General features: G+C 43.4%; 1 protein-coding gene across 18 annotated transcripts in view; it reads right to left on the bottom strand.

Moving 5' to 3' along the window:
* Positions 1-26,003, bottom strand: part of LOC106609429 (myosin binding protein C1) — a 33,397-nt gene extending 7,394 nt beyond the window's left edge. Inside the window, exons 1-27 of one of the 18 annotated variants that reach the window (XM_045722067.1) lie at positions 25,717-26,003; positions 19,587-19,610; positions 18,164-18,241; positions 17,024-17,209; positions 15,693-16,274; positions 14,548-14,598; positions 12,490-12,531; positions 11,827-11,868; positions 10,762-10,872; positions 10,313-10,461; positions 10,090-10,207; positions 9,936-9,984; positions 9,088-9,144; positions 8,554-8,562; positions 6,780-6,943; positions 6,462-6,594; positions 4,035-4,043; positions 3,493-3,617; positions 3,222-3,327; positions 2,818-2,984; positions 2,523-2,688; positions 2,152-2,258; positions 1,923-2,059; positions 1,546-1,810; positions 1,275-1,463; positions 559-693; positions 240-407 (exon numbers count right to left, since the gene is read on the bottom strand). In XM_045722067.1, coding sequence (XP_045578023.1) covers positions 240-407; positions 559-693; positions 1,275-1,463; positions 1,546-1,810; positions 1,923-2,059; positions 2,152-2,258; positions 2,523-2,688; positions 2,818-2,984; positions 3,222-3,327; positions 3,493-3,617; positions 4,035-4,043; positions 6,462-6,594; positions 6,780-6,943; positions 8,554-8,562; positions 9,088-9,144; positions 9,936-9,984; positions 10,090-10,207; positions 10,313-10,461; positions 10,762-10,872; positions 11,827-11,868; positions 12,490-12,531; positions 14,548-14,598; positions 15,693-16,274; positions 17,024-17,209; positions 18,164-18,241; positions 19,587-19,610; positions 25,717-25,738 — 3,391 coding nt within the window. In that variant the 5' untranslated portion in view covers positions 25,739-26,003. The remainder of the gene's footprint in view (positions 1-239; positions 408-558; positions 694-1,274; positions 1,464-1,545; positions 1,811-1,922; positions 2,060-2,151; positions 2,259-2,522; positions 2,689-2,817; positions 2,985-3,221; positions 3,328-3,492; positions 3,618-4,034; positions 4,044-6,461; positions 6,595-6,779; positions 6,944-8,553; positions 8,563-9,087; positions 9,145-9,935; positions 9,985-10,089; positions 10,208-10,312; positions 10,462-10,761; positions 10,873-11,826; positions 11,869-12,489; positions 12,532-14,547; positions 14,599-15,692; positions 16,275-17,023; positions 17,210-18,163; positions 18,242-19,586; positions 19,611-25,716) is intronic. The other 17 variants (XM_045722074.1, XM_045722069.1, XM_045722068.1 and 14 more) reach the window with 17 other exon arrangements.
* Positions 26,004-27,380: the final 1,377 nt, after the last annotated feature.

The following is a 27,380-nucleotide window of genomic DNA, read 5'->3' as shown; positions in this document are numbered from 1 at the left end:
TAAATTGTTGATTTTTTAATATATTTTTTATCCATTTTAGAATAAGGCTGCAACGTAAGAAAATGTGGAAAACGTGAAGGTGTCTGAATACTTTCCGAAGGCACTGTAAATCTTTCATGAACACTTGTCCTTTCGACTTGTGTTTCAAATGTCATGTTCCTAGCCCTGTTGCTTAAGCCTTGCTAATGAATAATAAATACAGACATCAAAAAGAGAAGTGGAGAGTGGCTAGGACTCACCGATGACCTCTTTGACCAGGATAGAGTGCTGAAGTGTTCTGGGAGTGCTGGCGCCTGCAGCATTGATAGCCCTTACCCTTACCAGGATCTTAGCCTCTGGAGGGAGGCCAGTGATGGTGTACTTTGTCTTCTCTGTCAGCTCCTTATTGGTTACTCTCCAGTCATCAGCTGTGGAGAACATGTCCATAGACTTCACATAGCAGGTAATACTTATTAACAGGCCGGGAGTTTCTCCTGATCATGAAAAGTCAAGTGGGTTCTAGTTATAAAAGACAAAGTCTATTCGTCGACAGAGGCATGTCAATCGAATGCTTCTTACTTCCTTCGATGCAATACTCCACCAGGTAGCCGTCTAAGCCTGCAGCTCCGATGGTGTCTGGGGGACGCCACTTCATGGTCACCGTGGTGTCTGTGACATCATCCACCACCAGCATGGTGGGCTCGCTGGTCACAGCTGAGAGCAATCAGTGTGAGAGTGTCACAACGGTTGAACTTCCCACAAACATTTCCTTGCATGCATAGTATGTTTCATGCCTTGTCAACAGTGGATCTCCAATTGCCATAAGAACAGTATAACGCATAGAATGTAGTATACCTAAGAAACACCTCCATGCCCATGTGAGTGGGACACCCCTCTAGCTGACCCTGGTATGCCATCAATCTGTTCATCAGATCTCATTAGGGGCGGCTCCTAACGTCTATTCTTACATTCTGCATCAAGTTTAACTCCTATTGAACCCTGTGGGAGGCTGATCTCCTAAACCTATAAGCCCTAGATGATTTGGCAGCCATTATAAAGACATATTTAATATCTCCTAAAGCCCCGGCCACGTCCAGTGGAGGTCACAGTCAGAATGCGGAATGCTTGGAATAGTGGGGTATAAGAGGAACAGCTGCAAAGGGGAAGGGTAGCCCACGCAATGGCCTGCACTATCACACAGTATCACAGCACCGGCTCTTTCATTTTTCTCCCACTATCGTGATATGATATAAAGATTTACATTGCCAAGCGAACATCGCATACTCAGAACTCACCCAGGGGCACAAAGGCTTTGGACGGCTCGCTGGGTTTGGACACGCCGATGGCATTCACAGCAAAGACGCGGACCTCGTATGGGACACCCTCAATCATCTTTTTAGGCTCAAATGTGGTCTCTTTGTTCAGGTCAAAGTTCAGCCTCATCCATCTGGAACTCTGCTTCTTCTTCCTTTCGATGAAGTAGCCTTTGGGGAAAAGCATAGTTCTATATCACACACACACCAGAATATCCAACTTGTTAGCGTAAAACCACCCACACACACCTACCTAAGATGGGTGAGCCTCCGTCATAGATCGGGGGTTCCCATGTCATAGAGCACCAGTCTCCTCCCACCTCCGTGACTAGGGGAACTTCAGGAGGGTCTGGGATATCCACCACCTTGACTTTGATGCTAGCCCCTGCTTCCCCAGCCTCATTCTGCAGGACTATCTTGTAGTTTCCTGTGTCTTCCTTCTCTGCGATGTCGATGGTGAGGCTGGTGTGGTCCGGAAAGGTTTCAGCTCGCACACGGTGGCCCGAGTCAAGGATTACCTACGATTGCAAATAGTAGATTGTACTGTACCCATACATTCAGTATGTATACTGTACTTCCGACAACAATTAAGCACAATGAAGCATATTTTGACGCAGGTTAAGCTCTCACCCTCTCTCCCTTCATCCACACCACTCTGGGTGCTGGTTCTCCACTGATGGGGATCTCCACACGAAGTTTATTTCCTGCCACAATGGTCACTGTGTTGTCAGGGAAGTTCAAGCTCTCCAGGTGCACCCTGGGAGGATCTGTAGGAACGGGACAAGGAAGAAAACAAGTAAGTGCCCTATAATATTCCTATCAACTCACGGATGGTTTTGTATCATTAAAATGACTGTACCAACGATATGAACTTTGGCACAGAGGCTCTGAGTGTATCCCTCTGGCACAAAGGTATAATCCCCGGCATCGTGAATGGTGCTGTTCACAATTTCTAATCGGTGGTTCCTGTCAAAACAAGAAAACAAGTGAATACTGTAGGCTTGCTCCTGAGAAGACAGCTTAACCAATATGAAAAATACACTAGAGACAAGCAGGAGGACAGAGGAAAGGGCTAAGGCCCTGAGTTTTTCTTGCTCAGGTTACATGTGCCTAATGATGAATCATGATTTGGGCCCAGAATTTTTGCCTCTGTGACTTGACTAGGTATGAAACCCCCATGAACACAGGTATGGGGCGAGGAGATGGGCGAGTGGGAGGGAGGTGACGTACTTGGCTCTTTGCAGGATGTTGATGCGGTCGTTGGACTGAATCAACTGTCCGTTCCTGTACCAGCGACCTGGAACATTCCCAGGGAAGATCTCACAGTGCATCTTCAGTGGCTGGCCCAAAAGCACTGTCATGTCCTGCAAATCCTGAATAATCTTCAGTGGCTTCACTGATGAAGGGAAGAACGGAAAGAAATAAGAGGATAGAAAAAAGTTAAAATAGTCATCATTATAGTTGATCTACAGTTTCTCAGTAAGAGAGAAAGTGTGAGGAAAAGAGAGGAAAGTGAAATACACACATTCAACCTGGACTTTGGCTTCAGAGGTGCCCCCAGAGGCCATAAGGGAGAAGGTTCCAGTGTCCTCCTTTGAGGCATCGTCAATGATTAGCCAGTGTTTCAGCCCGTCAGACTTGACACGGTAGCGTGACCGGGGCCCGGTCGGTACCTCCACGCCATTCTTACACCTGAGGGGGAAGACAAAAGGTTAGAGGCTCAGAGGCACTCACACACACTAGGACACAAGGGAAAACACACACACACACACACACACACACACACACATATGTACGGGAAAAAAACACACGCACATACACACACACGCACACACACACACACAAAGGGGAAAAAAACACACACACAGTGACACAAGGGGGGGAAAAAAACACAACACACACACACACACTAAGTGGACATGGCCCTACCATTTTACTTGAGCTCCTTCTTCCGACACTTCACACTCCAACTCAATCCTCTCGTTCACTGTCGTTTTCACCGCCTCAATCTCTTTAGTAATCTTCACTGGTAACTCTGCAGAAAGGTAAGATACAAATCATAAACTCATAGAGGGGCAGGCATCAATATAATTACAAACAGTGGAGTGTGAAATTGTGGAGAGACCACATTCTGGTCCCACTAATTCCTCAATTAGACATTAAAACGAAGAGAGAAGTATGATGGAATGGAGAGGGGTACCTTTGACAAACAGCTCTGTGGTACACTTCTCTTCTCCCGCGGCTACGGAATAAGCAGCATCATCATTCAGGCCGCAGTTGTTGATGACCAGGATCCGCTGCGTGCCCTTTTGCTCAAAGATAAACCTATGCAGCAAGCGCATCAATCAATCAAATCACTGGATATCCACATACTGTGACTATATGCGCTTGAAGAGAACGTTATAGTATACCATATATGCTTGTGAATGGCAATTATTTCAAGACTTCATATCATCCACTGAGCTACAGACAGTTGCCTTTGCTTACTTATAGATGTATTATTTTATTATTTTTTTAAGAGTAAAAAGTTGTGCTAGTTTATTAATCAAAAACCTTTGTCATTGAAGTCATAGTAATGTGAAGATATACAGCCAAATTCATATACAGAGACCCGCCCCCATTCACAAACAAACACATCCCAACATGCATCAGCGTGGGTTGTCAGTGCACACCCAGAGGAATAGAGTAGACAGAGGGTTGGGGTCACACCAGAGGTCAGGGATGTAGGACGGGTGGACTTACTTCCTTTGACTTAAGGTCAGCAGTGGAGCCGGAATGGAGCCAGAGGAGGAAGTGGTTATAGCAGAGAAAAAGGATGAACACCATGGCATGACAGACAGATAGGACAGAAGGATAGAGGAGGGGGCTGTAACAGCCAATAATGTTACAACAAAATGAGAGGGAGAGAGCGAGAGAGATCTTCATGACAGGGAATCCTGGGAAATACACCACCGGAGACCAGGGAACAGAAAACTGCAATAACCTCCCAGATGGCTTTAACTCGGCTTGGCTTTGAACAACCTCTACTGAGAGTAGCCTGAGATTGACCCATCACTTTTTAGAATCTAAGTACACACTTTTTGAGGGTACATAGAGGTCTTGTAACATCAAGTAATACAGATGTTAGATTGAGTGATGAGATTAACTTTCAAAAGTATTGTATAACTACTGTTAATACACATGGATGGGTCTAATTCCAGCCGGTGTCTATTCCACAAGTTACCAACGGCTAAATCTATGACTTTAAAATGCCTATTTACTCTGTTCCATCTGACTGCGCAATCCACTGTCTCATCAGCCCAGCCAGGCACTTTATAAACTTGATCGCCACTATAAAAAACATCTAGACATTATCTCACATTTCTTTTAGACTAACATTTAGTTTTCAACAGCAGAGATTTGTATAAACCTTATTGTCTGTCTCTCCGACATTTACAACATTGAATTTGAATATTGAAACAATCTCCAGCTGTCGCATAGTAATGAACGTGTCGGGAGTCGGGACGAGACAGACAGGCAGGCAGAGTTTCTTAGCCAGTCGAAATCATGAATTAGCTGGTATCATTTTTATGGATATATATAAAGAAATGTCAACGAAGTGCAGCTAGTTTGCAGTCTGTTGTTGGCTAGCTCCTCTGAACAAGTGTCCTGACGAGAGAGCACATTTTCAATGCCAGGCGAAATCGCGCCTCATTAGCTCAGTGTTATGGATGTATCCAAATAAACGTCACTAGAAAACAGCTTAAATAAATGCAAATGCAGCTACTTTGTTGTTATTCTGGCGGCACTGTTTGACGTGACTGTAAGTTAGCCGTAGTTGGCTAGCTAGCAAGCAAGGGATAAGAACGTTGCCAGCCAGTATGGCAATGGAGCATTTAGAACGAACAACTGGATCACGTCCATAGATACAGAACAAAAAGACTGAACGACTGGGTCGCGTCTCTGGCAACTGAACCAATAGAACGAACGACCAGCCGGTTTGGGTAGCAACCCTAGATTTGTGTTGGGATTATATATTGTGGAAGGATGAAATAGTATGAACAAATTAATCAAAATAAAGTTGAAAATGAAATTATGTCAATCATTATTTGAATAGGTTGGTAATCCATTGTATAAAAGTGATAATGCCCTCGAAGCCGGTGTTTGGAGGATATATTGGCATGGTTTGCACAACACCCGTGCTAATATATTCTCGAAACACTGGCTTCTCGGGCATTATCACTTAATTCTACAAATGATTTCCAGAGAGAGCTAAGAAAATAGTCACTTTTCGTTATACATTCCCATTATTGACAGGTTGATAAAACGATGTGGTAAGATCAATACACTTAAACTACGCCATATTATATTTATGGTACACTAACATTGGTGGGGTACACAGCTATCAAAATAATAGATCATCCATTGATTGTTACAAAGCCAGAGTCAGTTAAAGACCTGTGGAGAAGGTACCGCCATTTCCCTGTACAGAGAAGGACCTATAGTTAATAGCAAAGGACCATTATTTAAATCATCAAACAGTGCATTTCCACTCAAATGTAGCTCAGTGCCACGCACTGCCCAGCAAACAAATAACATTATTGATGCGTTGGTGAGATGCATGTGGCATCTTATCAACACCACATTAGTGTTGAGAGAACGTTATTTGTTCACTGGGCATCAGCTGGCAATGGTTTACAGTGCAGAGATCTGGGCTGGTCATGTAGCTGTGTGTGTCTGGGCACAATGGGAGCTCTGTATGGGTGTGAAGGGCATGTAGGGTCAGACTTGTCCCTGGTTTACAAGGGCTGAGGCAGTAGAGGAAAACCCCTGTTCATAACAGGGTCACACAGGGCTGTATGTGTGTGTCATTGTGTGAAAGCAATTATTGGTGTAAAACAATGTGTGTTTTGATGCGCATGTGTGGGTGTATGCGTCCTTGCTTGCTTGTGTACACCACGAGACCATCAGAAACACTAGCATGTGAACCATTGCTTTTCAATGCTGAGAGACGTGACAAGGAACAGATAAAAACTACAAGTGCCAGGGGACTGGCAATGAGGACCAAACCACGAATGAAACATATTTTATGAGGAACTCCCAAAATTGCCTTTCATTCGTGAGAAGACAAAATAGAGAAAAACATATAGTAGACTAACACATGGAGAAAGAAGAAAAAGCTTGACGTACTTTGGAGTTGGACGGATCTCCTGGCCGTTCTTGTACCATTTCAGCTCTACTGTGGGGTCTGCAAGATCCACCACTAAGCGGATCTTCCCTCCTTTGTCCACCTGGTATGCTGGATCCAACTTCTTGGCAAAAGCTTTGTCAAAAAAGACAATATCACATGACAATGGTTATGCATCCTATAGAAAACCAGTGAAATGTGTGCCTTTTCCCCTGAATAATCACAGATTAGCTGATTATGAGCTAAACAATCTAAATCCATAGTGCATCATAATCCCAACAGTGATACACAGTCGCATGGACAAACACTCAATTCAGCACCTTCACTCTTCTTCTCCTCTTTCTTGGTCTTCTTCAGCCTCTTGAGCAGACCCCGCAGGTCTGTTATGCCGTACTCAAAGGCGATCTTCTCGTACTGGTCTGGCCTGGCCGACTTCAGGATCTCCCACACGTCCACTTCGGGGGTCTCATCCTGCTTGGGCTCCCTGGGGCAGGAAGACGAGGGGAGGGTGTGAGGGCTGGGGCCACGCTCTGGGCTATCGCGACGTGTCCTGAGGAACTGATACTTATGGGGGGTATTGGGTGGGGAAGGAGGTTCTGGAAAGGGGAGAGGGTACTAGAATAGGTGCAGTGACTGCGCTGAAGGAAGACTACTCTGTTGTATCTACTGTAGATAGGGACTACCTACTAAATTAGGTTTCAAGAGTGTTTTCCCTCCACTGTTCTATTGATCTGCTGTGTTTCTGTAGTCATTTCTCTTCTTCTCTCTCTCCTTATATCAGGCACACGTTATCTCACTCACTTCTCTCTCTCCCTACAGAGTTCCTCAGGACATGTCACACAAAGGGATGGGCGTGGTCTGAAGCCCTGTACCTGTCCTCTGACATCATCTCTGGATGAGGCGTTACAGGGGGAGAGGATGAGGCGTTACAGGAGGAGAGGGGGTGTGGCTAGTCTATTATATGTATTATATCCTATAGGAAGGGTTTTACTGCTGAGGCAAGTAGAGGGATCAGATTATTACAAGGGAGTTGAATATGTTTCAGGTAGGGGTTTTGACCAGGGTCGAGTTCTTTTAGTCTGGACATTGTTACTTGCCTTTAGGGTGAGACTTAGCAGGAGAAACTACATTTTAACCGGTGCTGTATTAATGAATAACAAAAAAAGGTAATAAACTGATAAATGCTATTAGGCTACTTTTGTTCCTTGGGGGAGGGGGGGATAAACATGACACCTCAACAGAATTAAACAATTTGGGAAAAAACTACTGATCTAGGTGCTGCATGCAGGAATATAGGGAGATCTTACTCCAAGATGTGCTGCTGATAAAGTCTACATTACTTCTCTTTCTATTCACATTGCCCATCCCTTTGCCTTGTGTCTCAGTATGTTCACTCATCATCACTTCAGAGACGCTCTGACGTGTTAGAGATGGAAGGCTAGGCGTCCATAGGGGATGTTAGATCTGTGAGATCCAGGTTAATAAGCATGTTGCCCTGGGCGTGAGTAGATCCATTAGGCAGATAAATAAAGATCATTCAATCAGTCCGTTCTTTCATGGACATTTTCCCAAATGTCGGAAAGCTTTGGAGGTAAAAAAGCATGAAATTATTATTTCATTCTTATGCATCTCTCTTCTTGTTTATTTTCAGGCAATTACTGTGTATACTGAAATAAACATTGTGATATGTGCCTTGTATTTCTAAGTTGAAATAAAATGACATTGTAGCGATAACACTATTTCACAGCATCATTCATAAATGATCCACTAGCAGATCACTAATGATCCGAAATGGGAGTCCTTTGGCCTCATAAACACAGTATTATTGAACTCTACTGTTGATCAAAGAAGTGGTCCTCCCCAACAGCAGAGAGACTTTATGATGCAAAGTCCATTTCCATCCTTACTGATTGTTAATGGAGCATTTGAGAATGTCGGCTGTAAATGAAGTGTTACCGTACTACAGTAGGCCAACACTCTTGCTTGTTCCAGATCCTAGAGCTACATTCCATGCTGGGGACGCTACAGGATTATAGTACTTACCCCGCAGTAAGGTCTAATCGTTTAATTACCTAGGTTATTCTCTCTACTAACCTTTGGTTTCTGAATGTGTAGGGAAGAAGAAGAGACAAGCCCAAATAAATGTGTAATTTTACGTCAGTGAAGTGTCACGGTCTGTCTAGGTCTATTGTACTCATTGCAGTACATTGAAAAAACATGCTGTTTTCTGAACCAAAGAAAAAAATGTAGATTTGTATTTACAAATGAAAAAAGAAACTCAAAAATACAGTTATCAATATGTGAGAGTAGATAGTGTACTAGATAGTAACTTTGTATGTGATTCACTGTAACTCCTGATATTAATGAAATGATGTACTCTTACAGTACATGGTACTTCACCGATGCTCTAACTAATATACTGCACTCTTTAATATATTATACTCTATTGTAATGCACATATATACCATGTGATAAAATAAGAGTACAAAGAGAGTAAAAGATTCAATGGTGGTTGCTGGGGCAAAAGAAAAGAAAAAATAAAGAGAAAAGAGGTAAACACCCAAAACAAGGGCATAGTAAAAAAAAAAAAATAAGACTGTCCCCTTGAGGACGGACAGTGACTCTCACCTATGTTTAAGAAGACCACTAAAGTCAAGATCCCCTGCATCCTCGTGTCCTTCACTGCTGTTGTTAACAAGAAGAGATTAATGGAGATTTAATCAGAGTAGAAACAGTGACAGGCAACTAGATAAACAATGCTAAAAGAACAACGCAAAGCAGCGGCTACTGACTTCAATCAAATGCATTAGGTCCAGACTAACACATGATTGGTGGCTTACACAAAAACCCTTTCGGTTCATTTCCAATTAAATGCTTCTAACGAACTGGTTTGTGTAAGGAGTATCGAGAGCGATCCCAGCCAGCATATGACAACATTTCCACAATGTTTCTGCTGTGTTGCAGGAGCATCACTGAGCAGCTACGTTGGGATAATGCTATGGGGCTGGGATGTTTTGCGTTGCTTTCTGACACATTGTTGGGAGGGAGTTTCAAATGCAAGCATTGGCCTTTGTGCTGTTCAACACGTTGATTGGTAATTACCTTAATAAAGGTTAATCACATCCGATTTCATGGTCATTATGTTTCAGACACTATGTTCTCATGTTGGTTTGTGATAAGAGCCATGGTTTTCCTACTGAGCCACAATGTCCCACGTATCTGATGTTCAAATGTACATTTTCAGGTTTATTTTCCATGTGTATTGAATCTTGCTCGAAACGAGTGAAGTTTGTGTTTAATGTTACTATTGTCATATTTATCATTATGAGAAAAAAAGGATACTCATTAGTCAAATGCGCAATCTAACCACTAACTGTAAAAATATCACTCTGTTGTTGACTCTGAAAACTAGTCTACAAACTGTCTGTTTAAAAAAAAATCGAAATAACGTGGTCAGATTGTGTTGCTCTCAATACCTTCTTTTGAAGGCTGATCGAATATCAACACTCTGTGACTGTTCCAGTTCTGAAAGACAATAATGCAAAACAATAACACAGTATATTATATTATTGCTCATGTTTCCGTGTGTGTTCTTTGCTGTATGACTGAGACTCGAATAGCGCAACAAACCTTTCACTTCCAGGTCAAAAGAGCAGCTGTCAAATTTGTCCTTGTAGGTGACCTCACACCTGTAGTTTCCAGCATAGTTGTCTTTGGCCTTGATGATATGCATCTCAAATGTGTGAATCTGCAGGGCGATACATAGGTATTGGAGGGACAGCTAGGGGACCAATGTGTGTGCGTGTGTGTGTTAACATACAGTACATAGAGCTATACATGGGAGGGTGTCTACCTTGGTGCGTCGGTCAAAGGTTTCTTTCAGTTGTAAGTGCTTTCCGGTCTTGCTGGCCAGGTCCATCCATTTCCCTTTGAACCACTTGATGGTGGGTTTACGGAGCAGGTCTTGGGCCTCCACCTTGGCAACAAAGGAGATGTCTCCACCTTGTGAACATGTAAAACACAGCATGTCCATGGTGGGAATAGCCTTTGAGGTGGATAGATGTCCTACACATGGTTGCCAGAGGTCCCTTCTCTTGGAGAGAATAAATACAATAGTGAGAGAGAGACAGAGAAAGAGAAAGAGAGAGGCTATCTTTCATCATAACAAGGGAGAGAGCCAAATCTAAAAGACCTTGACCAGTACAAATATAATACATGTAAGGGTTTTAAAATGTCTCTACGAGTATATCATCTCTGGTCTAGAGCAGCTGTGAGAGGAGAGCTCACTCAGCAGGCACTCACCCACAGTGATGGATCCACCCTGGGGTCTTTCTATGAGCAGGCTGGACAGCGGTGGGGTGTCTACGGGCTTGTCAAGGTCCTCTGGAGCCTGTCCCTCTCCCAGAGACCACACTGGTCGATCAGGAGAGACGGACACACACCATCACACAAAGACTCAACACCAACAGACCAACACACTCCTCGTATACTGTACTCAAGGGATTCAACAATCCATCAGCACACTTCTCTGTATTCATCTGAAAGTGATATACTTCCCAAGGTAGATAGACAGACAGAAATACATTCACACGGTTCCTCAGCTGTTCATGGCAGCTGCAACATGGAAAGCATAACATTTTGCAACATGGAAAGCATAAGAACATGGAACATAGAACAAATACCTGTACTTGGAAAAGCGTTACGGGTTTTGAATGAATACCATATCGGAGGGGACACCTTTGCTGTGTGCAAAAGTGTATCGATTGATACGCTCTTCCGTTTCTAGATGCTCCGGTCTTCTTTGAGATCTCAGTGGACTAGGACTGATGTCAGCAGTCGCCATGCCCAACATGTGATGAAACTGCTATAGACAGACCTACACAGGGAGTCCCTTCAGCCCCACCCCTCGCTACCTACTGCAAAGACCCAGCTACCCTCACCCAGTTAACTTCATCTCTGACTCAAAGACTAACATTCAACTAGGTCACTTAATCATTTAATTTACTTCTTACTTGTGTGAAATGTCATTCATTATCCCATGATGTTTGAAAAAGATAAAGATGTCCAAAAGCCCCATAGCTTCCTACAAGCATTGGAGAGGAACGTGGGAGTTAAACTATGACATTTTAGGAAACCAGTATTTTGCATGGAGCAGAACATAGTCCAAATGAACCTGAGCTTTTAAAGAATGCCAAGCCAGGTCCCATTGGACCAGCTAAGCGGGGAAAATGAAAAGAGCCAGCTAAGAGACTAACACTGTTCGTGAGTGGGCTTGCTCCAGAGAGAATACTGCAATTCTGGAGCTCTGCTATTGAAAACGTCCCTTCAAATAGGATGGTTATTACGGCTTTTGTTACATAGTATTACCTGAGTCTTTTCTCCCCATGGCTGACACATGGACGCTATCATCTGAACAAAGACAGAGAGAAATTTACAGCATATTATAAGAAATAGTACTGTAAAGTCCACAGAAGCAAGCACACACAAACATTCAGGACCAGCAAGCAATACAAGACATCTAACAGTAAGCAAGCTGAGCCCTGACGAATTCTGACATAATGATGCAAGCTGCCAATCAAAAGCTATGTACATTGTTGTATATTGTTAGGTTTCACCAGTGAGGAGAATCAGTTTTGAATCTTCTTTCATGCCTTTGTATTTCTTAAAATAAAGTTTTATACAAACTGTATCGTTGCATTACGATCAGAATTCCAAATGTGTTGACATAAATATGTATAACATTCATGTGCCAGACAGAAAATTGCAGAAAAGGAGACCCTTAAAATCCTTAAATTCTTATCATTCCTTTTTCATAAAAATCTATTATGGTGTTTATGCAATATGTTTCACTGTTGACAATCTTATCTCTTAAGGTTGGAAAAATAACTAACTTCAAAAATCACACAAAACACCTTCTAGAAATAAACATGTCTCCGAACATGTTTCCTACATCCAGGCAGTTGTAACATTCTGATCAAAACGACCAGTTTGGTCAGAGCTATAGTTGTAGGATTAACAGAAAGATCTTACTAGGCAGCTCAATAGACAGTTTCTTGGCTGTATTGGCATCCTCTGTGAAAGAAAGCACAGTATTACTGGTATTAATTTGTGTTTTTAACTAGTCAATTTATTTGACTCTGGTGAGGAATATTTCGATTGACCCTTTGTGATGATTGACAAAAAAAAGCATGACAAATTGTGGCCTTGTAATCAGAAAAAATATGAAATGAAACCTCCAATTACTTTTACCAACAATTTCCAATGAATTAAATATGAATACATATAACACAATTCAAGACAAGAGAACCGGTATGGTATCAACATAATTGAGGTCTAGGACAAACCAAAACATGTATAATATCATCATATATATATATACACATAACATATAATACACATACAGTATACATGATGAGCATACGTGGCATGAATGGTACTTATGTGTGTATATTCCAAGCCTTCAGAAAGTATTCACACCCTTTGACTTATTCCACATTTTGTTGTGTTACAGCCTGAATTCCAAATGGATTAAATAGTTTTTTTCCCCCTCTCACCCATCTACACACAATACCTCATAATGACAAACTGAAAACATTCAATGTCATCTTGGTAAGCAACTCCAGTGTATGCTTGTCCTTGTGTTTTAGGTTATTGTCCTGCTGAAATGTGCATTTGTCTCCCAGTATCTGTTGGAAAGCAGACTGAACCAGGTTTTCCTCTAGGATTTTGCCTCTGTTTAGCTCTATTCTGTTTCTTTTTATCCTAAAAAAACTCCCTAGTCTTTGCCACATTTTTAGCAGTTTTACTTTATTCCCTTATTGCAAACAGGATGCATGTTTTGGATTTTTTTTATTATGTACAGGCTTCCTTCTTTTCACTCTGTCATTTATGTTAGTATTGTGGAGTAACTACAATGTTGTTGATCCATCCTCCGTTTTTTCCTATCACAGCCATTCAACTCTGTAACTGTTTTAAAGTTACCATTGGCCTCATGGTGAAATCCCTGAGCGGTTTCCTTCCTCACCGGGCAACTGAGTTAGGAAGGACGCCTGTATCTTTGTAGCGACAGTGCATTATTGATACACCATCCAAAGTGTAATTAGTAACTTCACCATGCTCAAAAGGATATTCAGTCTTTTTTTTTTACCCATCTAACAATAGGTGCCCTTCTTTGTAAGGTATTGGAAAACATCCCTGGTCTTTGTAGTTGAATCTGTGTTTGAAATTCACTGCTTGACTGAGGGACCTTAAAGATGCGTGGGGTACCAAGATGAGGTAGTCATTCAAAAATCATGTTAAACACTATCATTACACACAGAGTGACTCCCTGCAACTTATTATGTGACTTATTAGGCACATTTTTACTCCTGAACTTATTTGGGCTTGCCATAACAAAGAGGTTGAATACTTATTGACTCAAGATATTATTGACTAAAGCTTTTCATTTTTAAGTAATTTGTAAACATTTCAAAAAACTTAATTCAACTTTGACATCATTGTGTGTAGGCCAGTGACACAAAATCTCAATTTAATCAATTTTAAATTCAGGCGGTAAGACAACAAAATGTAGAAAAAGTCAAGGTGTGTGAATACTTTCTGAAGGCATTGTATGTGTATATATACACAGTATACATGTCAGATGTGATCTTCACATCCATACCTTTATTTGAGAATTATAATAAATAAAGGTTTGTGTGCTTGTAGGAATTATGCTTTGGCATTTTTGAATTGGCATGCATGTAAACAACATATGTATGTGATATGCACAAACATATATTGCAATAGTTTAGGAGCTGATCCTGAATATTCTAACCAGCAAAATGCCATGTGCCAGTATTAAATGCATATCAGGAATATTTTCCAAAAATCTGAGAAAAACCTGCTGTCTAAAAGACAGGTAAGAGACCCATTCACCATCTATCCATAGTGTTCTCTATAGTTAAACTCTTCCCCACAGTAACTGTCTCCTGCAAAATTTACTTTTGGGGTGTTGATAGGAGCCCTGTCCTATAGTGGAGTCTCCATGGTAACCGACTTGACAAGATGGGAAAGGGGGGGAAATGAGGATGGTTTGTCATGGTTACCAACCTGGTGGTGGCGGTGGTGATGGGGTGTTGGTTGTAGCGTCATCATCTTTATCTGCAATAAAGGTGTGATTGACACAGACCCACCTATCAAAACGCTCCAAGTCCATCACCGGCAAGGCAGGCCAACAAGACAAGCCACAAGACAAAGCATGCAAGACAAGACAGGACATGGGACCGGCACGACACAACACCACCACATATGCATGTCTTTGAAATGGATAGATGAAGTGTACGAGACCACAAACGTGTTGATCGTGAGATCGAAACGTGTCCTGTGAGAGATCACACCAGTGTCTATGGGATGGGAGTGGACGGTGATGTGAGAGATCACACGTGTACTTAAGATAAAGGAATTATGCGTAACACCACAAGCTTGGTTTAGGAAAGCTGGAAGCACAAGTGAGAAGCACTGTGAGAGGAAGAGAGAGATTGAAGTTGACAAGCAGCGGCCAGAAGAACACACGAATGTCCACAAGGGATATGAAAGATTAAAGACCTAACTATCCAAGATAAGCCCTGTTACTTGAGAAACTTGTCGTCAATCAAAAGAGTAACTGAGCTCAGCTCCACCTCCAGAGACGTTATAGAGAGTAATGTTGGGCGGTATCCAGATTTTCATCCCGTTTCTGTACCACCCCGGGGTATACGGTATTACCGGAAATCCACACAAGGGGTGCTATTTCTTAAAAATAAGGGTGTGATAGAGAGAGCGTTCAAGGGGGTTGGGGGTTGAGTAAAACAGAAGCGACATATGAAACTGACCTTTGTTGTGGTAAAAAGGCACTGGAGCAATGCTGAGTGATGAGTGACAACTGCGGAGAGATATAACCTTCCATACATCTAGATCAGCTGCTGCTGCAGCGGCTGTCAACAGCACTGTGCTTGTTGCTACAGTGTAGCCTCACTATGAAACCTAGACCCTCAGCTATAAACAGTCTGTAAACTGTACTGAGAGGAATAGACACAGAAAACACACACGCCACGCACACAATAATACACACACAAACATACACACATCAACACATGTTTGTGCATACGCAAATAAACGTAGCCTACCTATATACACACACACACACACACACACGTTCTTGCATATGCACATACACATGTTCGTGCATTTGCACAGACACACACACTCTTCCAGACCTGCTGGAGGTGGGGGTGGGGTAACCTGCACCGTAACAACTGGTTCTGGAGGTGGGGGTGGGGTAACCACTGTAACAACAGACTCTGGCGGTTGGGTAACCCCCATAACAACTGGTTCTGGAGGTGGTGGTGGTGGGGTAACCCCCATAACAACTGGTTCTGGAGGTGGTGGTGGGGTAACCTCCATAACAACTGGTTCTGGAGGTGGTGGTGGGGTAACCATTGTAACAACAGGCTCTGGCGGTTGGGTAACCCCCATAACAACTGGTTCTGGAGGTGGTGGTGGTGGTGGGGTAACCCCCATAACAACTGGTTCTGGAGGTGGTGGTGGTGGTGGGGTAACCCCCATAACAACTGGTTCTGGAGGTGGTGGTGGTGGTGGGGTAACCCCCATAACAACTGGTTCTGGAGGTGGTGGTGGTGGTGGGGTAACCTCCATAACAACTGGTTCTGGAGGTGGTGGTGGGGTAACCACTGTAACAACAGGCTCTGGAGGTGGTGGTGGGGTAACCACTGTAACAACAGGCTCTGGCGGTTGGGTAACCTCCGTAACAACTGGCTCTGCTTCCTCCTTCACGGTTGCTGAATTGGGACAAGGCTCTCACAGATTAAAGTTACCGTCCATCTCCTCCACTCACACAGCACTAAGTTTCTTTCAGTCATCAATTTCTAATACAAACAAACTGCTAACTCCAACTGTATGTGCCGTAAAGTTGTCGTACTGAACTGTGCACACAGCAGACACACTGCATTTACATGTAGCCTATATGTGCTGTTTGACCATGACAAAGCTATCAGACACGACTTTGAGGACATTTCCGCCTTAGAAGAATTAGAAGTTATTGTATATAAAAATGCACTAGTCGACAATCTGCAGAAAGCAAAGCATGAACCAATGTATGGCTGTTGTAGTGTAAATGCCAATGAAGTTTATCATATTGGGTCATAGCAGCCATTGAGGCAAAAGGTGTCTCTGTCTGTCATTACAAACAGTGCTTCAATCCAAATAAAACCCTTATTCATACAGATTCTATCAGTCCATTGCCTGATTTGAATGTAACTTTGGCCCATATGATCTATTGGGAGAAGATAAAGGGCCTTAGCAAAGACCAGCACTATGGATCTGACTACTACAGACTAGAGTCAAACTGCTTCAATCAATGGTTTGAGAGTGGAACAATTGAACGGACGCGCTTGTTACTATTTATGAGTAGGGCCTGGAGTTTTTCCTAACCATATGACCTGATCAGGAAAAACTCTGGGCCTTCAGTTATAGTAAACAGCATGCGCTTTGACTGTGAATGGCTTGAGACTGAGTGAATTTGACTTACCAGGCGGTGGGGGTGAGCAAGGGGACGGGGCCTCCTCCTTTACTTCAGAGTTCACAGACTCGACTTGCTCTTTAGCCCCGACCGCAACCGCCTCTGGTTCTGGTTCTTTAGACCCATTCTCTACTGGTTCTGGCTTAAGCACCTCTATGGGCTGTGGATCCTTCCCCTCAGTCTCTACCGGTTGTTCTGTACAGCAGATAACAGTGCCAGGCTGGAGCAGCATGCCTTGAGCAAAAGCACTGGCAGCCTCTCAAAACACTGCAGTATATATATATATATATATGAGGTGCTGGCTGGGCATGAATAAGCATAGATAGCCAGCAACCAGAATGGGTCTTTCCATTGACAGTCATGTCTGAATGCATGACAGGTGATCAAAATTGATACAAATTATAAAAAGTTATCTTTGCCAACCACCAAGTAAAAATTAAGGGATGTTACCAATCTGGTCATTGCACATCTATAGCTAGTCCTGGAGGCTTCAAGGAAGTATAGTTTTACTTATTCAGCAAGCTTGTACAAGTCTTAATTGCAATGTACCACAAGCTCTAAAAAAACGATTTTCATTATTTCACATAGCAAATCATAACAGTTCCCAGAAATTTGAACGTGACATTGTCAACGGAATCTATTATAAGTCTAATGACGGCTACCTGCTGAATGTAACAATTAAACCTATACTTCCTCATTCACACTGAATGTACTTCCTGTGGACAATTCCATATTCCAATACAATACTTCAGCACCTCATACAGACACACACACAACATTGACATACTTGGTAGAACAAGCACAAGCCAGTATTGGGGACAAAGCATCACAGCAATGCGAGCACGGGAGTGTGTTACAGTAGCAGCAGTGCAACTACGGAATTATGTGCATCATATGTGCTGTTTATCAGGAAGTTGATTTATTCGGATCGCACGTGGACTATTTCGACTTATATGCGTTATGTTTGCATGTGAACGTGTGTGTCGTCGAGGAACAGTTGAGAAATCCCATTACAAAACAAGAAAAACAAGAACGGTGGACACACAACAACAAACACGCGTGTTGTCAGTGTGGTGTGCAAATTAATCACCTGGGAAGAGTGGGGAAGGGGAGAAAAGAGGGGCATGACACCAGTGCATGGTTACCCACCTGGGGGTGGAGGTGAGACCTCGAGGGATATCTCAGGTGTGGGCATTGGCGCCTCACTACTGTCTGTGGCAACACTCTCTGAGTATGTGACAAATATAGCAGGGATGGAAGAGCTGCATTTAATAGCGCAAAGCCTCCACATCTATCCTTTAACATACTCACTCTCACACCAATGGGCATACTAACTCACTGTATGCCCGACCTCACTCGCCATTTTCCACTCAGTCACACACAGATTGGGACACATACAGTAAATCTACTGTGTTCGTTCGTACATATGCATGCACAATATCAAGTGGGATATTTTCTGAGTGTAGATGAACAAATTTTCCCTTCAAGATTTTTTTTGTAGAGCCATTTGGCTGAACCAGATTCATTGTTTTGGTGCTTGACCATGAGGGAATGTATTTTTATTTATTTTAAATGTAACCTTTATTTAAACTAGGCAAGTCAGTTAAGAACAAATTCTTATTTACAATGACGGCCTAGGAACAGTGGGTTAACTGCCTTGTTCAGGGGCAGAACGACAGATTTGTACCTTGTCAGCTCTGGGATTCGATTCAGCAACCTTTCGGTTACTGGCTCAACGCTCTAGGCTACCTGCCGCCCCAAAGTTGATGGATGAAATACATTACAGGTTTCAAATGTGTCCTTCACTTACTGTATGACAGGTTTATTCCGAATTAATTTTGTCCAAATCTTTCTGGAGTATTCTTACTTTTGACTTTAAACTACACTATCAAATCTGAGACAATTCTCATTCTGAAGCACAATTGCGATATTTATGGCACAATTACGATTTAATACTTTCAGAGAAGAACGTAAAATCAAATAAGTGCCTGGCCAGGGATACATTTAGCCTAAACCTGTCTGTGAGGAAAGCTATTCCCCCCACTGTACGAAGCCACAGGCCCAAGACGCTGCCGCTACTCCCAAGGTCAAAGCCTGGTGTCGGCAGGCAGCCAATAACATGCCAGCGCCCTGGTCACATGGGGGGGGGCAGGAGCGTCAGCTGAATCAACAGGCCTGGATCAGCCGGTCCGCCGGGGGAATGTGTAGATTCTGACCACTCGGTCGTCACCACTGACCACTGAGCCACAGTAGTACAACAGTTATATTGCCAAGGACATGTAGACCCTCCACATTTACACTTTTGCAGTGTTTAAACCAGTGACCGTGTTTCCACATTCACACTGAAGTCGGAAGTGGAGTAGTCACATCCCATACAGCCTCAGTAGTACCTTAATGTGATTTATCATTTGCACAAACATGGTTTCCACCATCCAATAGACCAAAACTGCCAACCTAACCAACCTTGACATAACCAATGTTTCCCATAATAATTCTCTCATACCAACTGGTCTGCTCAAAGCCAGTGCTGTGTGAGGTGAAAGAACATTGTTCGGCATCACCCTTTACTGACCTTTTTCACCATTGGGCGTCTCATCTGCAAAACAGAGACAAAAGACAACAATTCAAAAGGGGGCATTTTTGATCTAGTCAATTTGTTGCGTGCCACAGCAACTATCAAAATATTGATACTGTAAGTGGACACATCAAAGCAGCATGTGACCGTTTTGAAGGTCAGATGTATACATGTTACACAGTTTAATGTATAGTATCATGACTAGGATGCTACTGCTATAAGCCTATGTCTTATGTCCCCAGTGAGCCACATCATCCCTGTGGTGCACAGCACCTTGTGTCTGGACACTATATATTTTATTTATTTATTTATTTATTTTATTTCACCTTTATTTAACCAGGTAGGCTAGTTGAGAACAAGTTCTCATTTGCAACTGGGACCTGGCCAAGATAAAGCACAGCAATTCAACACATACAACAACACAGAGTTACACATGGAATAAGCAAAACATACAGTCAATAATACAGTAGAACACATAAGAATACAGTAGAAACTGATTATAAAGGTACCAATTGACACACGTTGTTTGAACTCTGCACTGTCTGGACTGATCAAACCCGCATCATGGCACCTATTTGGACACTACAATCTAAACCTATTAAAGGGACCTAAAGCTAGGCCTCAGTGGATCAACGTCTCTATACATCCCTTGGTACACCCTAGCCTATTGGGTTTGAATGTTTACCTTGTGTGTTATTAATGGGCTAATGAAACAGAGTCACCTGTGTTCTCGTCTGGTCCTTACCAGAAGGTTAGATTGAAAATCCCCACTTTTGCGCAACACAGTGGTTCTTCCTCTTTCCTCTTCCTATTGAAAGTCAATGCAAATTTCACAAAGTTCCATTCTGATGTCATGTGTCAATATGCAAACTGGAGGAAAGGGGATTCCACCCAATCGTCACATTAGCCTGGTAGACTGAGGATGGATTACACAGTAACAGGCAAACACAGACATGGAGACCCCAGCAGACAGTGACAGATAGAGGCTACAAGAAGAGCACTTACCCCAAGACTGATATCAACCCACAGGGACTTTGGCATCAATAATAACAGATGTATATCTTGAGCCTGATAACCACGCTTATACCACTCACATTTGCATACAGTACAAGAAAACACAGGCTTTTTTTTTGGGGGGGGCATCACACATACTGGCATCACACATAAAGTAAATAGGATGATTAGAAAGGAGGAGTCTTAGTGATTGACAAAAGGAAAAATGAGAGTGGCCGTGTCTAAATACCCGAATGCCGTGTCTGCAACAAGACGTCTATTTCCTATGCTTCACCAGCACATTGGTGCGTGACGATATACATTTTAGAAAAGTGCAAGTATTCCAGAGAAATATACTGCAATTGGCATAATACATTTTACAGGCTTTTACATGTAATATGTTTGATGCTGAAAGCTATCCTTTTCCATATTTTTCAGGAGTTAAAAGTTCCAGGTGCATGGTAACAATTCGATAATTTGAAAGAAAAGGGAAACCCGCACACTGCTCTCGCTAGTATCACTGTTGTTTATGACGAAAAAAGAACCCCGCATACTGCTCTCGCTAGTATCACTGTTGTTTATGACGAAAAAAGAACCCCGCATACTGCTCTCGCTAGTATCACTGTTGTTTATGACGAAAAAAGAACCCCGCATACTGCTCTCGCTAGTATCACTGTTGTTTATGATGAAAAAAGAAACCTGCACACTGCTCTCGCTAGTAGCACTTTTTTATTGAAGCTTACGTGTCTGCCTCTCGGCCTTCGTCAGAGATTTTTGCTCTACTAAACTAAATAAACCATCTTTTGTATAATAATTGATTACATTTCAATAGCGCTTTCATAATGTCAAAGTGCATCAAAAGTAAAAAACAAAGAAGCAATACATCATGAGTAGTCTAGCTTTAGTTAGCTAGGTCAACCAATACATCATCATGAGTAGCCTAGCTTTAGTTAGCTAGGTCAACCAATACATCATCATGAGTAGCCTAGCTTTAGTTAGCTAGGTCAACCAATACATCATCATGAGTAGCCTAGCTTTAGTTAGCTAGGTCAACCAATACATCATCATGAGTAGCCTAGCTTTAGTTAGCTAGATCAACCAATACATCATCATGAGTAGCCTAGCTTTAGTTAGCTAGGTCAACCAAGTCTGAGTGCATGCATCCTCCAAAGATGGAGGGGACAGTTCATGGCTTGATCAGAGGAAGGTGTTCAGGGACATGGTTGATGAAGATGGAGTCTGATGACGATCTTGTTGTGGGCTGCTCTGGGAGTCGGGTAATTCTGGACTTCCTTCACAATGTATAGCACCCACTTGGGTGATGCCTCAGCAGCTCTGGGTGCCAGAAATCTCACCACCCGAGTAGTAACCAGTCGTCCTCATTACGAGCCATCTGCCTCAGCACTGCATTCTTCTACTGCATCTGTCATTACTTTCAAGCTTCAGGTGACTCTTCCATTAATACATCCAAATGCTAACTTTTTAGCTAACGTAAGCCCAAAACAACAACACGGAAAGGTCACTGGGTGGGTCTACAGATGATAATTTCCGGTTCATATGAAGACGTAACTGACGGTGCGTTCAAGACAGCGGGGAACTTAGGGGGAAAAAAACTGCTACGATTGGGAAAATTCTTTTTGAACGGTCATCCAACTCGGAATTACAAGTCAGAAACTCTGGCATCAACTTTGAGCTTTGACTTCTCTGATCTGAAGATCACCGACGTTCTGATTTTTCCCAGTCTGAGCTTGTTTTGTTTCCGTATTCCCAGTTGTCTTGAACGGACCAAAAGTAGTACATTTCGGCCGTGGCATACTGCATACTTTTTACTAAACAGTGTGTGCTAAATAGTATGTAGTACGATTAGTACACAGTATGCAGTTTAAGGAAGTAGTAGGCAAGCCAGATTTCGGACACGGACACTGACTGACTGAGCAAGGGAAGGAGAGGAAAAAGAGAGGGGGTGTAGGGGGAATTTTTGGAAGGTGATGACAGTGTACTCCCACAACTCTGTTGCTAGCCTGTCCATTTCCACAGAGAGTGGCACTCAGCGATGAGCACTAGGCCTGGCACAACAGCCTGTGAATTCTGAAAGGGATGCCAGCCTTGCCACGCTACACTGTGCCAGGCAAGACAGGTCCTTTGTTAATGATCTGGAGAAAAACTGTGCATTACTGAGCCATTCCTGTCTCACTCTCTCTGTAAGACAGTCTGCCATGCCCCATTGTGACTTCTCTGTCCTCTCCCTTCACATCTATTGCCTTTGCCAATTTCCTCTGTCTTTTTAATATACAGTAACTCCCATCCATCGCTCATTCCTAAATCCCTGTGTGCCTAATTACAGTAATACTGTACATACTGTAATCCAAAGTCCATACACTATTAGATCCATAATGACTTCCCAACCACTCGACTCTCCAGTCTGCAACACAGCCAAAACCCTGTTGTCCAGCTACTCCTTTGTGATTCCCACCGGACACTCCAGTTCAGATTTAGACCTTGTCACACCTCACCAAAAACTTGACGTTGGCTCATCACATCAGAATCCTATAGGGTCTCACAAATACACACATCAATGTGCATTACAGGGAGGCATTCTTTGTCTCCTCGTGGAGATCATGAGCGCAGAGAAAGGTTTTGTTTCACCTCAGTGAACTCCCCAGTGCAGCTGACCACGCTGCAGGTATGTTCAGCTGTCGCCCCTGCTGCTGTGCAGACAGATGGGCTCATGGTGATCCCAATGAGAGCCAAGCTGCCGTCTCTTCTTAATATAGACCCCAGAACTTTTGAATGCACACCTTTTATCATCACCCCTTCTTTGTGACTATTGTGTGTCAGTCGGACCAGCGGTCCACATAAGGGATAGTGTCCGTTCGTTGCAGAATGACAGACTCTTGATTCCTAGGAGCGCTGAGAATGAGTGCTGCTAGAAGTGAAAAGGCCACAGAAAGAAACTGCTGACAACCTCAGTGTGGATGTGGGGCTGTGGTTTGGTGATTAGCAGCCAACAGGGTCTCCCTGTGTTGTTTACCTAAGGGCTTGATTTATGTGGAGTGGAATTCGGAAAGCGACGACCATGCTGTCTGAGGTAACGGAGCAGGGAGAGTGATGAGGGCTGAGCGGTTGTTAATATACCGAGGTGAGGATGTGGGCTTTCTTCCCACTGAAACCCAAGACTTTTGCTGAGAACAGGCACAGTCTGTGTAGTGGATGATGCTGGTCTTTTGACTCTGGGTGGGAGTTTTAATGACCGTACGTCTGACCCATTAGTGCCCTGAGTGAATCATCATCTAAAATGATGGTGTGACAATGGCGGGTGGTGAGGGAGAAAGTGAGGGAGTGAGAGCGCAAGAGAGAGAGAGCGAGAGACAGCGAGCGAGAGAGGATTAAAAGTCTGCTCATTATGAACTATTTCAGGGACCAAGGAATCCAGGTCCCAAGAGCTCCAAGGGCCACTCAGCCAGCCAGTCAGTCTGTCATCTCTCATCCTGCTTTTTAAAGACTTGGTTCTGCAGTCTAAACCAACACCACATCCAGCAGCCTCCTCCTCTTCAGCTGTTCAGAGTCATTTATAACAACAATACTTTTTTCACAGTCATTTATCTAGTCTTCTGCAACAGAGCAGCTATTTATGGAAGGCGGTTGTTTGTGGACTGGCATGCAACTGCCTCCCCTTCCCCTATGTGTTTGTCTCCAACGGGATGATGAATGATTATTATGCTGGATGAACTTTCTGGAGGCATCTCTCCTGTACTAGTAAAACCCACTTTATAGTAGTGCTGTGTGTTATATGTGTACAAGAGGAAGCTAAGCTGTCCAACAGTGTCATGGTGCCTCACCCCAAAGCGACGTTGTAGATGTTAAACTTCTAGCTCACCCAGCCTCTGCTACACTACATTGAGATGTTGACATTTATTGAGAGCCCTATCAAAGCAACACGGGCAAACAATAAACTGGTACTGAAACGCGAATGAGGCCAGTAAAGTGAATGGTATGTTTTTGTGCTCACAGCTGACTTTGTAAAGATGCCAAAAGGTGGATTGGACCGGTTGCTGCATACCTGGTCTAGTCCCAAAATGTATTGCCGCCATATTTATTGTATCATTCCCATGAAAGCAATCTTGCAAAGCCCTCCCATTCTAGCCTATAAGCCCCATGGTCCTGCAGGGGAGAGAATACACCGGCAGAGTGGCCTGGATGTATGTGTGGAGAGAAGAGAGTGTGTGCTATTCCTGATGTGTGGGTACTGCTGCAGATAAAGCTACGGTCCACCAGAAGATAAACGGTTTTAGAAGAAAACTTGTTATTCACTCCGTTGTGGTGGTGTTCAAGTGATGAATATAGTGTTCTGTTCCTCTACATGGGAATGTCTTACTATTGAGCAAAGTCCCCAAAGACCGGAACTAATGGAGAGGGAGGAAGTACTAGAATAGCAGAATTACAAACAAGACGGACACAGAGTGATTAAGTCTATGCAGACTAGCAGCGATATGCTATTGAGGGCTCTGCCATAGAAAGGAGGAGGGAGATGAATATGGAGTTGAATATGGGGAATGGGTTTGAGGAATCTTGTTTGGCACAATAACATGTCATCCACCCTACCATCGATTCATCAGTCATCAGCAAGACCGAGGACAGAATGTATCCATCATCCGGAAGGCATCTTCATCCCAACACGATCCCAGGAGTCCATCCAGATTGCATCACCCTTCAGGGGTCTTCCTCGCTGGTGTCCAGCTCAGGCCAGCGCAAAGCACCAGGGATCATTAACATTCCTCCACCAGGGCTCATCACGTCTCCCTCCAGTGGGCTTCTAATCACCATGAGACCACTGTCCATCATGCCAACAGCAGCAACAACAGTTTTTTTTATAAACCTCCTGAATCTCCATCTCCACAGATGAGGTAGAAACATCCAAGCAGAAATACAATACTGTTGTCGCCAAAGTCACTTTCTCAATTACCGTGAGCAAATTCCTGGGAACTCTCAAAGTATAGTTTGGAGAACTTATTTTGTCTAATGCTAAATGACTACTCAATAATGCCAACAAACGAAATAATAATATTCTGTTGTACAGTACAGTTTTCTGAAACCCTTTCTGTACACTCAGTGAGGAGAACAGGGGCGCTCCTACCTTTTTTTGTGGGCTCTGGCATCTTGAGCCGGGTCCCAAGAAAAGCGTCAACGAATGAAAAGCTGCAGGTCGGTAGGTGCCTTCAGATCAGCGTGATTGTATGGGAGGCCAGGTGGGGCGTGGGAGCCCTCAGTCCAGAGGGAGAGAGATAAAGATGGGCGACCACCAGGGAAATTCTCTGGGACCCACAGACCAGAGTGATGGGAAGAGATGAGCAGGGCACAGTGTGGGACAGTATGGGAATCTCAATGGGGGAGAGGCGGCACTGTGACACATCTAGGAGACAGGCTTCCTATCTTTATATAGCAGAGCAGCAGGCCCCTCCTCTCTCTAGCTGACAGTACAGCTCCATCCTGCCCCCAGCATCACTGTCCTCACTGGCCTCTATGCCAGCTCAATAGGCTGCTCTCCCAGGGATTCGGTGTGGTGCTAGGTGGGGAGACTCTGGCAGAGGAGTGGTTCTTATTCTAACGGCTCTAATTCCTCGTCCAAACTGTGGTGGATCCAAATGATTGGTTTCTGATGACTTCCTGAAGGTTGTCAGATGAAAGGATGCTGAGGTTAGCACTATGACGTACATAACTGGCCAGCCGCCAGTTTACTTTGAATTTCACACTGGCCCCTCAGGGCTGTGTGGCATCAAATGTCTTGCTGTACAGGTGTGATGTAATCTGATAGGGGTACATACGTTACTATCCTGGAACTCTAAAATATAATATCAAAACCGGTACAGATAACACACTGTTTGTGAAATAGATACACTTTTAGGAGTAATACATGTATGCACATTCAAAAAACAGAATTGTGACAGAACATTTCAACTGTGGCTTAATTCATTATTGTAATATATAGAAGGCAGACAGAGGCTCTTGGAACATCCGTTGCCTATACAGTATCAAAATAAACAGCACTTTGGGAGTACAACACTTTGTGGATTTATTTAGTGTTCCGTGAAGTGGATGCCACCATTGCCCAGGCTATCAACCCTGAATGAGGTGGACAGTTTGTGGGTGGGGCAAAACATCGTAGGGTTGCAAAATTCCTGGAACTTTCAATAAATTCTCTGGTTTTCCCGGAATCCCGGTTGGAGGATTCCCAGAGTCAGGCGGTAATAAGCAGGACATCTGGAACCCTCCAACCAGGATTTCTGGAAAACTGGGGAATTTATTTAACGTTCCAGGAATTTTGCAACCCTACGCATCAGTCAGGGTTCCGGGAATGCAAACAGTAGAAAACAAAATAAGGCAATGAGGGAGGAGACTGGTCAGTTATGAAGAGTGGTAAATAGGGCATAAAAGCCAATGAGACATTTCGGGCGTGAGATTAATCTGATAGTTCCTGATGATTCAGTCACATTTGTTAGGCCTATACCAAGAGCTATTTGAGTGACTTTGTGGGTTCGTTGCACATAAAAAGATTGAGAAGACAAGCTTATATAGACTTTATGCCAAGTGTCAGAGATCTGTGTAATCCTCGGGGGATGCTGTCCAAGTAAGTAGGCCTGCCTGCGGGGCCAATAAATGCTGGAGAGCTGCCTGGGCGGTGGTTATATGGCCTATACTTAGAAAGCTGTCATGAACCTTGACATTTGACATATCCGACATGGAAAGGGGGTTTGATAGAGAATTTTGAGATTGGTGCGGTTGCTAGGAGGCTAATTAACC

This window comes from Salmo salar, chromosome ssa07 (genome assembly GCF_905237065.1).
Source record: "Salmo salar chromosome ssa07, Ssal_v3.1, whole genome shotgun sequence".
Classification (NCBI taxonomy): Eukaryota; Metazoa; Chordata; class Actinopteri; order Salmoniformes; family Salmonidae; genus Salmo; species Salmo salar.
This window is presented reverse-complemented; position numbering and strand designations above follow the sequence as displayed.